This window comes from Prunus dulcis, chromosome 4, assembly GCF_902201215.1.
Source record: "Prunus dulcis chromosome 4, ALMONDv2, whole genome shotgun sequence".
NCBI lineage: Eukaryota > Viridiplantae > Streptophyta > Magnoliopsida > Rosales > Rosaceae > Prunus > Prunus dulcis.
In genome coordinates this window covers 11,259,889-11,272,005 of record NC_047653.1, presented here as the reverse complement: position 1 = coordinate 11,272,005, position 12,117 = coordinate 11,259,889, and the positions used below count along the sequence as shown (strand labels likewise).

Below are 12,117 nucleotides of genomic sequence, written 5' to 3'. Positions count from 1 at the left end.
CTTGTTGCTATCAACTTCTGAAAATGGGTGAAGATTGCCGTAGAGCATTACTGAATGGCTTGTGGATTTTGATTTATATCAGTCAAGGAGGACTTGGACATTGGAAACTCTAAATGATGCACAGTGAACCAGAAGACTATGTTTCTATATACAACCCTTCCTGATTCGATCTGAAATTGTGGGCTGCGAGATTGGGCAAATGGGGACTCAAATCAAGGAGAGCTTAGTTTATACAAATGCATTTATCCTCCAGTTAACAGCAGCAGAAGAAAAATTGACAACAGCCATAGATATAAAAATTATGAGACAACATGATTTGGGTATAGAGAGAAAACCTCTTGAAAAATTCATTCCATTGAAGAGATTATAACCGTACAATGCAACTCAATCTTTTATATATAAAGTGATTTACAGTATAACGAATCAAAGAATTGGTTTCAGGGGCAAGAAACCAAAAAAATCTCTAAAAACTTTAAAAAGTAAAAGACTTTACTCATTATATGTATGTGCAAATTAACTGTCCTGGCTGATGCTATAAGTGCTAATTAACTGTCATGGCTGATGCTATAAATGGAGGAGCCCCTTTTCCCATTTTGGCTACTGCTATAAGTGCTTGCACCGTGTCCACATTGCTGAACCTCCGCCTTTGTCTTGCTGACCTTAACAAGTGCAAAGCGAAACTGGGATTTACACCTGATCGACCATTGCTGCACTGTGTCATCAGACCTCTGTAGTGAATTTACATCTGCAGTACTTTGCACATGAACCAGCTTTTGTTTCTTTTGCACTAATGCTTCATTGTGGTTGTCTTCATGACCATGATCACTCCCAGAATGAGCAGAAAGCCTCTTCCTTTTCATATTCATACAATTTACACTTTGGACAGAATCATGAGAAGCATGTGGCAAAAACCTTCTTTGAGTCCTCCTCATACTTGACCTTTTCTTCTTGGGTATGTTAATGTCACTGAAGTGGAAAGTTTTGAACTCTGACCTTTCCTTTTTAGCACAGAAACTGATGAATTCTGCAAGAACAGCTTTTTCTTCAAAAACCCACTTGGTTGTGAGTCCATTCCCATCCTCCGACTCCATCAATTGTTGGGTTGCAACTTCAGCCAACATATCCAAGGAAGAAGAAGAAGATGATGATGATGAAAAAACCCCTTTGTTTTGCTTGACCATGGCCTTCTGAGGAATCAAACACCCATCAAATCCATATCCATGAAGTGGGTTGCAGCAGCAACTTCTCACAGCCATGGCCATGGCCTTCTCAACATCATCTTCCTCCCAATTTTTGACAACAACAGAAACCTCAGAGAGAAGATTCAACGAATTTGAATCAGACCCAAATTGAAAATCGCCCTTCATTCCCATAACCGAAATGCAAAAACAGAAATTTCACCTAAAAGATTAAGAACACAGAAATAAACCCAACTCAGAAAAGAAAGGGATAAATTCAAAAAGGATCAGAATGAGACAATGGGGTTAGGGTTTCAACTCGACAGAGACAGAGAGAAAGAGAAAGCGAACAAGTTTGCAAATTGTGATCAGAGACAAATAATAGTTGGGAAGATTCACTATAAGGCGGTTTTTAAACCCAACGCTCAAGTGCACTCTCTCACTTTACTTTGTAGCTGTGTCTGTGTGTATTTCCATATCAGATTAGGATTGTAGTTGCTTTGGCCCCAATCAATTAACCACCCAAAGATTTCCCGACCGTTGGAGATAATACCTGAAAGCTGGTTTAACGCGGTTTTCTTCAAATTAAAGTGGGCCACAAAGCACCAGTTTTCTCTTTCTTTCTTTTCCCCATTCTATTTGTATTTGTTATTTGTGCCTGCCTACCACTTGAATGATGAATTGCTCCATCCACATATTTATTTTAGTTTTTGTACACTTCAGCCGCTCAGCCTGTTCTTGTTCCTTTCTTTTTTTCCCTATTTTTCTTCATTTTATTAAAAGATACAATTGTTCAATTTTTTTTAATTTTTTTTTAAGACGTAAATTTTATAGCTAGTTTCATTTCATATAAGGAGTTTAATGCCAAAAAAAAAAAAAAATGGTATATTCATCTGTGGTCTTGTGAAGAGTTATTTATACTAACACTCTTATGATTTTTGAGTTTGTCACAAAACCGCTTGAGGTTTCAGAAATTACCCAAACACTCCTTGAGGTTTTAAATTATTTTCACAAACACCATTTTCGTTGATTCGTCCAAAAATTGATGATTTCATTTAAAAAAACTTTTGCAAAATGACAAAGTTAGCCTCAATGAATACATGTGCAATAATCTTAATGGAACTTTGGCATTTTGAGAAACTTTTTTATATAAAATCATCAATACTTGAACAAAAAATCAATAAAAAGGGTTTTTGTAAAAATAATTTAAAACCTTAGGAGGTGTTCGTACGTATATTGTATTTAAAAACTACAAACTAAAGTATAAATATACATATACTAAAAATATCAAAGCTAATTTGATATTTAGTTGGCGTACGTATATTGTATATAAAGGTTTAGGGATAGGGTTGCTAAAAATCATCATCATCATGTTTTTTGGTGTGGATTTGAGGGAACTAAACCCTAATTGGGGAGGAATTGTGTCTATTGAATACACTTACTTGGTATCTGATCTAAGGAGAAAGACGCCCTGATATTTGCTAACTAAGTACTAAGGTTTCCAACTCCAGCTGTGATTGCATGGTTACCTAGGGAAGTAGTTCTTGTGTCGTAAGGGTTTAAAAAATAAAATAAAATAAAATATTCCCAAGAGAATGACTTTTGAAGATATTCAGAAGCAGCTAAAGAAAAAAAAACACTTTACGTTCCTTGTTCACCAAGAAACTACTTACTGGAAAGTCTCTTTTTAGAGGCAATTACTTCCTCTCCAAGCTTTTCGCTTTTCTCATTTGTAGACTTTTGAAGGGTTCTCTGACTGTAATTTTGGAACTATAAAAGTAACAGATTATGATACCGGAGCGTGAGTTGAGTTTTGTAGGGTTCCCCAACACCACATCCAGTTCTCCGAAAACCCTAATAATTTCTCTCTCTCTTCTTCCCTTTTCAAAGCAAGAGAGTCCCCCAAGTCCTCCTCCAATTCTCTTAAAACGCCATGATAAGACAGAGAAACCCAAGAACTCAAATTTCAAGCCCACGCCTTACAAAGAAAGCAAAACAAGAAGAGGAAGAAGACATGATTGCCAACTTACCAGACGATGTTCTTAGCCATATTCTCTCATTGTTACCAACCAAACATGCCGTGGCCACTACCGTGCTCTCCAAGAAATGGACCAACCTATGGACTTCTGCTTCCTTCTTCAAGCTCGACCTTGACGACAGACTATTACTGCGCCCCAAAAGCCTCACATCGATGCCTAATCACGCGTCCTTATTTGCCAACTTCGTGAACCACGTCCTTGGCCTCATCAATTTGCCATGCGTACAAAAAATCACCTTCTTTTGCTCCGACTCTTACGATTCGAATCTCATAAATTCTTGGTTGCTTGTTGCATGCACATCCAACGTTGTTGAGGTCGACATCAGAATTCCTTACACTCAAAATCCTATCGAATTGCCTCAAATCTTGTATGCTAGTAGGTCGCTTCGGGTACTAAAACTAAATGCGAATATAAGGCTGGATTTTCCTCCAGATTGCGTGTGTTTTCCGAGCCTAAAGGTTCTTTGGATAACAGTTTATAACCAAGATGGTATTACGTTTACGCAAAAGCTTTTCCATATCTGCTTTGTGCTTGAAGATTTGTTCATGGAGAGTGACATATTGAACAAGGAAAGGGAAGTGGTTTTCACGGTAAAATCGAATACACTTAAGAGGTTGAAGATTGAATGCTTGGTGCATAGTTTCGATATCGAGTATAGCTTTGTGGTAGATTGCCCAAACCTTGAGCACCTTGATCTCTGCGATGACTTCTTGGCCAAGTATAAAATCGCTACGGATTTGAAGGTACTTGATGATGCAAAGATTTGTATTGGACTCCCTTCTGCAGATTATGGTGCCTTTGAACTTTATTTCGAGGTAAAGCACTCTAACCGTGCTTTTGAGCTTCTTGAAGCACTCTCAAATGTCAAGTCCTTATTATTGTCTGGATGTACTACAGTGGTAAGTCTCTGCTTTTCTTTAACTTTACCACGTCACCTTTATATAGTTAAAACTATATGTTTGAATGTGTGGTCCAAATATACAGTTGAGACTATAAGTCATGAGAACATTATTAAAATTTAACGAGTACATATTTCTATGTAATAGCTAACCATGTTCCATTACTTTTGTTTCTTTTGCATGTCAAGGCTGTCAGCTATTCCTATGAGACTGTGGAACACACTGATTCTGATGAAAATGAAGATGGAATTGCACTACGGATCCGCTTGAGAAATTTCATGCTCAAATTTCCTTTCCTTAGGCGTTTGGAGCTGGGTTTCCGCACCAGTGAGAGCTGGAACATAATGACCTTATTGCTACATAGCTCGCCTAATCAGCAGCATCTTATCTTGAGAAAGGTATGTTTACTTTACATGAATGAACAATTTCAAACTGCTTGGTTTTCAGCACTTTCATCTTCTTACCATTCGATTTTTTTTTTTTTTTTTTTAACGACAGGAACTAAATGGATACTCTGTTGGTTATAAAAGATTTTCTTATGGAATGCCCAAAGGATCGGTGCCGGAATGTTTGTTGTGTCACCTTAAAGAAATGGAGATTTGGGGATTTGAGGGGGTGAAATATGACTTGCCAATGGTAGAGTTCTTTTTGGGGAATGCAGAAATCTTGCAAAAGATGAAAATTTATGTCCACGAATTATCATCAGATGAAGAGATTATGCTCAGCGAGCATGTGTTGGAAATTCCAAAAGTTTCAGAAGCATGTCAAGTGGAGATAAAATATGAATATTAAAAGAAAATTAGGGGTTGGGCGTCTTGTGATCAAAATTGGGTTTCCAAAGAATCACTCCTAACTTACCCAAGAGCAAGCCTTTGCTTTGGAAAGTGCTCCAATGCACCGGAGGTGAGCCATGCTGATACAAAAGGATGCTAAAGTCTATGCTAAGTTTGCCGCCAACTTTGGCTACAACATTCAAAAGTTGGCAAAAAAATGAAAAGGCAGTTCAAACCGAGCAAATCAAAACCAACGCAAGAGATTTAGTTTGATTTTTACCCACAAAAAGTGTAATTTGTGACCCAATTGAACCAAACCGCTATTTTATTGTACGGTGGTCGATTTGGTGACAGCTGCCGAAATCGAACAAAACCAGCCATACCATCTTCTTTTTTTATTTTTCTATGACACATTTCTTAGAAGTGTATGCTTAAGTACACTTGTAGTGAGCAACTTCCATCGCATATTTTAAAAAGAAAAGAAAATCATAATATTGGCGTTTCTCATAAGCATAAAGGAGTTGGTGACTTTCATGATCAATCTGCTAATAAATCAGTAAATAAAATACATCATTTCCTATGTATCTGCAAAACTTACCGAGCCGCTAAGGAGAAATTGGTCAGAAAATATAACCACCTAGAAAGTATGACATTCTGGCTGCAGTGGACAACCGCTACAGAGGGTACATTTAGTAGTTCAGTCTAGCTAGATTCGTATGCACTTAAATTAAGGGAACGAAAAGCAATTTTCTGCTGATAGTAGAAACACGACAAGATTAAATTCCTGAATTATAGCGACCCATTTTCACACAGCAGCATCAGGGTCTAACCTTCTCTGAATGGCAGCAGCAGCCTGGCATGAATAAGAGGTGATACCATAAACAAAAAGCCAGAACATGATTAAGAATTATAACAAGAAGACAGCTCTGGTTACTTATCCTCACCTCAAAGTTTCCAATCTTATACTGGTAAGCCATCTCTTCCCTGAGTTGAGCTTGCTCTTTCATTGCTTGTGCCTGAAAATTCAAATGGAGTGAGGAAGTGTATTTTTTGAATGAAGTTTACATGCGATAAACAATTGAATGTGATGAAGCAGAAACTAACCAGTCCACTCTGCATAGAGCGCTTCAGAGCTTCTACTTCTTCTTCCTTTTGCTTTTCACGCACTCGCATCATTTCTTGCCTGAATAGCAATACAATATTATTGGCTAAACACAAGAATGCAATCATTGCAATAAATTTGGTTTAACAGATCCAAACTGGTATCATGTTTTTCCTATCCTGTATCTGAAAAAAGTTGCCCTTGCCTTTTTTCTTTCTGTGCACACAACTGCCAAACTAAAGTTTCTAAGAACATTCTAGCACAAAATGACTAATAATAAGTTACATTTTCAGTTGCTCTACATTGTCTACAATTAAGGATTGTAAAAGTTTCATCTTTTTCTTTTTAATAGCTGGCTTTTCATATGAACGAATGAAACTGAAAATTACCAAAATTAGTCCATAAAATGAAAACTAAAAACTACAGTCTCATAGCAGAAACTTAAGATGCCACTTCACAACAAATCCAAATAACAGAGATAGCAATAAAACATACCGTCGCTGTTCTTCATCATTGAATACAGTACGTTCTGTTTGCCCAACCTTTTTATAACCTTTTTTTATTTCCTTTTCCAATTTATGCCTGTAATAAGCATCAAGGCTATAATACCTGCAACCACAAAAGTAGTAATTACTAGTCATTCTGTGGTGTTTTGAATCATTTCACATTTTGAATATGTGCATTCACTTTTACAGGTTTTCTAGTTAGGGTGACTATAAACAAAAAAGTGAGAACATACCAACCCTTCTCACCCATACAACCAACCAGAAACGACATCTGTAACATTAAAACCAAACAAAGTCTTTCCAATTTTATATATATTCTCCCCTTTGTTTCCTTCTCCAAATAAATAGCTAGAAATCTGGCATGCTATGTTGTCAAATTGTAAATAAGATCCACACAATGAAACATGATTCCACCTATTCAAATATCCTGATTCACAATCTAATAACATAACATGTTAAACCATTTGGTAAGTACTAACTAGTTGTATTGGTCACACATAAAGTTATGAAAACAACCATTGAAAAAATCGGATCAAATTTTAAGTCAAGAAGGATATTTCACTCAAATTAGATAGTGCACATATTCCATTCTCCTTTGAGAGTCCCTGGAGAGAAAGAATGAACACCACCGCCTAAAGCTCTAGATATAGAGATGACTAATGTTAAATAATTTATCGTCTTATTGGGCCTTATTTAGGTGCTTGGATTAAGATCCATAAAAAGGGGGGAACAAAGCTATATAAATTTTTGTTTTTCGGAAAAGTAAATGGAAGAGCATAAAATTCATAGAATAGAGCCTTACTTTTTGGAAGGGAAGGTAGCTGTGTTGTGATCTTCCATGAACCTATCAAGAAGGATACAAATTTCTACTCAGATTGTAAATTCCAAAATTACAAAAGCTAACATATTCCTATTATCTTCATTACATACTCAGTTCCAGTGAAATTAAAAAAAACTAAATGATAGACCAAAAAAGAAGATAAATTAAATGCCATCCACACACTTACTGTTTGAACATCTGCTTCTCTTCCCAATTTGGCAGATGTTCCAGGTTCACCTAAAGAAAGATAAAACAATTATCATTAAAGCTATATTATCAACTCCTGCAATTCAGAAACTGATAAATACATGACTTCTTCAGAACACATATAAAAGAAAAGGGGAAATCTGCAATCTTAGAACTTCAACCAAGATATGTGAAATAAAATATTCTGCAGCTTTCTGGTTTCATGGGGTGGAAAAACAGTTGGAAAATGAACTCACCTGTTTTACTTCTGCCAACCATGCAGTGAACTCTGGTCGTTTGTTCCTATATATAAATATCAAACATCAAATTCAAACGGCCATTAAATAATTAAACACTAAAACTACCAAAAGAGAGAAATTAAATTTTGTTAAGGGACAAGTAGACTTGAAATAGAATCAACAAGATCATCAAAGTTCATATCATTTTCATACAATTTCTCAGCATCCAAACCGAAACTCTAAAACCCTAAAGCAATAAAAAAGAAAAAGATCAACTAACATACCACATATCAGTTTCTCTAATGATCCCATACTTCCCCCATGAATTAGTGACAGCTCCTTTATTTCCTTTCTCCTTCTTTTCCTTCCTCTTCTTCTTTCTCTTCTCCTTCTTCTTCTTCCTCTCTTCCTCTCTTCTCCTTTTCTTCTCCTTCTCTCTTCTTCTCCTCTTCCTTTCTCTGTCATCGTCTTTCTCTTTCCTCCTCTTCCTCTTCCTCCTCCTGTCACTATCACTCTCGCTCTCGCTCTCACTCTCCGACGCCGAATCCGAACCGCTCTCCTCCGACTCCGACTTGGAGTCCGAATCCGAATCCGACTCGCTACTGTATCGCCTCCGCGATCCCCTCTTTCTTCTATCGCTCCTCACGCGTTTTTCATCACTTGACTGGGAGCTTTCCCGCGCTTTCCTTCTGGATTTTCTGCGTTTTCTATCTTCTTCGGACTGGGAATCGGAATGTTCTATCGCTTTCTCGGATTTTCTTTCGTTTTCATCCTCTTTCTCTGAGCTTTTGCTTCTTCTCTCTTGAACGCTGCCATTTCGATCTTTGCCCATTTTGCTGTTCAGGAAAAGAGTGAGAGGCAAAGAGAGAAACGCATTACACAAGGGTGGAGGATGGAGGGTGGAACTAATTGAAGGGATGGTTTCGTTTCTGTGTTTCTTGATGAGACTGGACAGAACAGAACAGTCAAAGAAAGGGCCTGATGGAGAAATAGCTGGGGTCTCCTCTAGGCCCAATATTGACATGGATCACAACCCTCTCTAAGTGGGCTGAAACATTGCGCCGTGAGGATACCATATATGGATTATAAATGTGAATTTTTATATTAGTCATATAATTCACTTAAATATTTACTTCACTTAAGTTTAATGAGGATGTCTAATATAAAAGTCCACATGAGGAGTCCATATATGACACCCCCACTATAAAATTTCACATGTTTCTTTTCCAAATTGACAATGAATATATCCCTTGACACCCAAACAGGATTTGTGGACACTCAAGACACGACTAGAGGTATCAAACGGGGCCATGCTAGTATAAACATGGCAGTGTACAATACAAGAACAAGCTGGAATCCCATTTGACGACTCTACCAAATGTGACCTGAAGTTTGGAGGCTGGTAACATCTCCGACCACCCTCGACCGAGAGGAAAATGATGAGAAGAGGGGGAGGGGATGTGCAAGTTTTTTTCCTTTAAATTTCCTAATCTTGTAGCTTTTTAAGTTTTAGGGAACAAAATTAAAAATTTGAACTTAACTATGGGATTGGGTGTGGATAGAATAGCCCAAAATCCAACCCATCCAAGGCCCAAGCAAATGAAGAAGCAAAGCCTTGTCATTTGACCCATATGACACTACCACTACCGCCAGAACATCTCCAAGACCCGCTAAAACCTTTCCTCTCATGGCTTTTGCAGTCTTCAAACTCTTGAAGAGGCACCAAAACCTCGCTGCAAATGTATCCCCAATCAAATTTTACTGCAGAGCAAGGCACACTGCCAACACAAGAAATCTCTTCTCAAGAATCAGTCCTCTTGGGGACCCTTCTCTCAGTGTCGTCCCAGTTCTTGACCAGTGGGTTCAAGAAGGCGGAAAAGTCAATTACTTTGAGCTCCAGCGGATCGTTCGAGACCTCCGGGCCCGAAAGCGATACAGGCATGCCCTTGATGTGAGTGAATTTGAGCAAAAAGGTCTCCTTTTGGTTGCTGATAATGATTTTTATTCTGTTTTTCTCTTGTACTAAAACTTCTGCTAATTCATTTGGTTGCTAGTAAAAATCTAGTCTTGTTTGTTTTTCTAGTGTTTTTTTTTTTTTTTAAATGTTTGTTGGGTTGGGTTCCATTAGATGCTGAAAAACTCGCCTCAAACAGTCTATTGGTTTCAATTGAATGATTCTTTGCCTGCAATCCCCCGCTTGCTTGCTGAGAAAATTGATATATAAAAAAAAAGATTTTTAGAACAGGTTAATTTGGTCATAGGGAAAATGGGAAACCCACAAGAAAATGAGCTTTGGTTTTCTTCGTTGTTCGGATGAACTGATAGAATTCATTGTCAGGTTCTGATATTTAACATATTCCACAGTTTTCTGTTTCCAGTTGACATGTTACTCAAGCTTCTGCCTTTTTCATTGTTGTGCAGGTTTCTGAATGGATGAGTAGCAAAGGCCTGTGCCAATTTTTACCCGGTGACCATGCCGTGCAGCTTGATCTCATCGGTAGAGTTCGTGGTCTAGATGCTGCAGAGAGCTGCTTTAGTAGCTTGAGTGATGAGGATACTAGCAAAAGTTATGGTGCACTTCTAAATTGTTAAGTGAGAGAAGGCCTCATTGATAAGTCTCTCTCTTATATGCAGAAGATGAAAGAGTTGGGTTTTGCTACCTCTCTCAACTACAATGACATTATGCGTCTTTATATACATACTGGCCAGCCTGAGAAAATCCCGGATGTGCTATCAGAGATGAAAGAGGAGGGTGTTTCTCCTGACAATTTTAGCTACAGAATTTGCATGAGCTCTTACGGAATGAGATCTGATATAAGTAGCATGGAGAAAGTTTTGGAAGAAATGGAGAGGGAACCACACATCTCCATGGATTGGCTTACTTGTGCTTTGGTAGCCAATTTATACATTAAAGCAGGTCTCCATGACAAAGCATTGATCTACCTGGAAAAGAGTGAAGAGAAGGTAAATAAAGATGCGCTTGGCTACAATCATCTAATTTCACTTTACGCAAGCCTGGGATGTAAAGATGACATGATGAGGTTGTGGAGCCTTGAAAAAACCAAGTGCAAGAAGCAAATCAACAGGGATTACATTACCATGCTTGGTTCTCTTGTGAAGCTTGGGGAGCTTGAAGAGACAAAAAAATTGCTAGATGAGTGGGAGTTATCATGTCTCTCTTATGATTTCCGAGTGCCAAATATCCTCCTAATCGGATATTGTCAAAAGGGGTTGGTTGAACAAGCTGAAGACACTCTTCGAGACATTGTCAAAAAAGGCAAGACTCCAACTCCAAATAGTTGGGCAATTCTTGTTGCAGGATATGTGGACAAGCAGAAGATGCAGAAGGCTTTTGAGTGCATGACGGAAGCTCTGAATTTACAGGCAAGAAACACAGGATGGAGGCCGAAACCTGGTGTGGTTTCCAGTGTATTGAGTTGGATTGGAGACAATGGAGACATTGAACAAGTAGAAGCCTTTGTAAGCTTAATGAAGACTGTGATTACAGTAAATAGGGAAATGTACCATGCCTTGATGAAGGCATACATCAGATGTGGAAAAGAAGTGGAAGGGCTTTTACACAGCATGAAAGAAGATCAAATAGAGGCCGATGATGAAATCCTAAGCTTACGACAGAAGTAACACTGAAACGACAAGAAGGTTTTTTTATTGGTACTTTTCCCTCTTCTATGCTATTATATAATGAGAACTGTAGTTTTGGTGCAACTCTTTACTTAGCATGTTATTGGTCACAGACCTGCATCCATAAAACTTACAGCCACTGAAAATTCAATTGACAAAAACACAAGCAGATAATTTTAGTTAATCTTGGGAAATATTAATAATGCAGAACTGTTAGAAAATGCATTACAAGGGCCATTTGAAAAATAAAATGCACTGGAAAATAATTTATGCCTGTACCTTTGAAGAGGCTATCATATATAGCTTGGTCTGGTTAATCCATTATGATCATTGATTTATAGGTATGTATACCAAAGCAACACTTACTAATGGTGACAGGGTATTATAGAAAAAAAGAGCAAGGACTTAACTCTATTGGTGGCAATTGGCATATGCAATTTTTTTTTTCTTTCACTAATGTTCCTAATCTCTTTGGTTTTTAGTGTTAATTCTTCTTGCCCAATGATTTTCATTTAATTGATTAAATAAAATCCTGTATGAGCCAATTTTTGGAAATTTTGCCGAAAACTTCACAAATGATAGTAGGTCGAATTTCCAAGAAACAAACACAGATGAACAAAAGAAAACCGAACACAGTTCTGTTTGCTTCACGGTTGATTGGTTTCCAGGAAAACAGAAGTAAACAACTAATGGTGAACTTTTGGCTTTTGAAATAACATCACTGCAAACTCAA

The 12,117-nt window shown here is 37.6% G+C and overlaps 3 protein-coding genes across 4 annotated transcripts; 2 read left to right on the top strand and 1 right to left on the bottom strand.

Moving 5' to 3' along the window:
• Positions 1 to 3,002: 3,002 nt before the first annotated feature.
• Positions 3,003 to 5,324, top strand: LOC117626325 (putative F-box/FBD/LRR-repeat protein At5g56810). 2 transcript variants are annotated; one of them, XM_034357995.1, is made up of 3 exons: positions 3,003 to 4,032; positions 4,305 to 4,514; positions 4,615 to 5,324. In XM_034357995.1, the coding sequence occupies exons 1-3, from the start codon at positions 3,112 to 3,114 to the stop codon at positions 4,906 to 4,908; spliced, it is 1,425 nt and encodes a 474-aa protein (XP_034213886.1). In that variant the 5' UTR covers positions 3,003 to 3,111; the 3' UTR covers positions 4,909 to 5,324. The 2 variants fall into 2 exon arrangements, with proteins under 2 accessions (XP_034213886.1, XP_034213885.1); XM_034357994.1 differs by having other exon boundaries at positions 3,003 to 4,116.
• Positions 5,325 to 5,375: 51 nt separating this feature from the next.
• LOC117626326 (vicilin-like seed storage protein At2g18540) lies at positions 5,376 to 8,795 on the bottom strand. Its single transcript, XM_034357996.1, has 8 exons — positions 8,027 to 8,795; positions 7,761 to 7,806; positions 7,505 to 7,554; positions 7,300 to 7,341; positions 6,487 to 6,600; positions 5,994 to 6,072; positions 5,834 to 5,905; positions 5,376 to 5,742 (listed from the first exon to the last, which is right to left on the bottom strand). The coding sequence occupies exons 1-8, from the start codon at positions 8,764 to 8,766 to the stop codon at positions 5,695 to 5,697; spliced, it is 1,191 nt and encodes a 396-aa protein (XP_034213887.1). The 5' UTR covers positions 8,767 to 8,795; the 3' UTR covers positions 5,376 to 5,694.
• Positions 8,796 to 9,312: 517 nt separating this feature from the next.
• On the top strand, positions 9,313 to 11,535 carry LOC117625715 (pentatricopeptide repeat-containing protein At4g21705, mitochondrial-like). The gene is made up of 2 exons (XM_034357250.1): positions 9,313 to 9,693; positions 10,164 to 11,535. The coding sequence occupies exon 2, from the start codon at positions 10,371 to 10,373 to the stop codon at positions 11,382 to 11,384; it is 1,014 nt and encodes a 337-aa protein (XP_034213141.1). The 5' UTR covers positions 9,313 to 9,693; positions 10,164 to 10,370; the 3' UTR covers positions 11,385 to 11,535.
• The last annotated feature ends 582 nt before the right edge of the window (positions 11,536 to 12,117 follow it).

Coding starts and splice junctions, on each gene's coding strand:
- LOC117626326 (XM_034357996.1), bottom strand. CDS start 8,766: ATGTCAATATTGGGCCTAGAGGAGACCCCAGCTATTTCTCCATCAGGC. Junction 6,073..6,486: donor AATGATGAAGAACAGCGACG/GTATGTTTTATT, acceptor ATTGCTATTCAG/GCAAGAAATGATGCGAGTGC. Junction 5,743..5,833: donor ATAAGATTGGAAACTTTGAG/GTGAGGATAAGT, acceptor TATTCATGCCAG/GCTGCTGCTGCCATTCAGAG.
- LOC117625715 (XM_034357250.1), top strand. CDS start 10,371: ATGCAGAAGATGAAAGAGTTGGGTTTTGCTACCTCTCTCAACTACAAT.
- LOC117626325 (XM_034357994.1), top strand. CDS start 3,112: ATGATAAGACAGAGAAACCCAAGAACTCAAATTTCAAGCCCACGCCTT. Junction 4,117..4,304: donor TGTCTGGATGTACTACAGTG/GTAAGTCTCTGC, acceptor TTGCATGTCAAG/GCTGTCAGCTATTCCTATGA. Junction 4,515..4,614: donor AGCATCTTATCTTGAGAAAG/GTATGTTTACTT, acceptor TTTTAACGACAG/GAACTAAATGGATACTCTGT.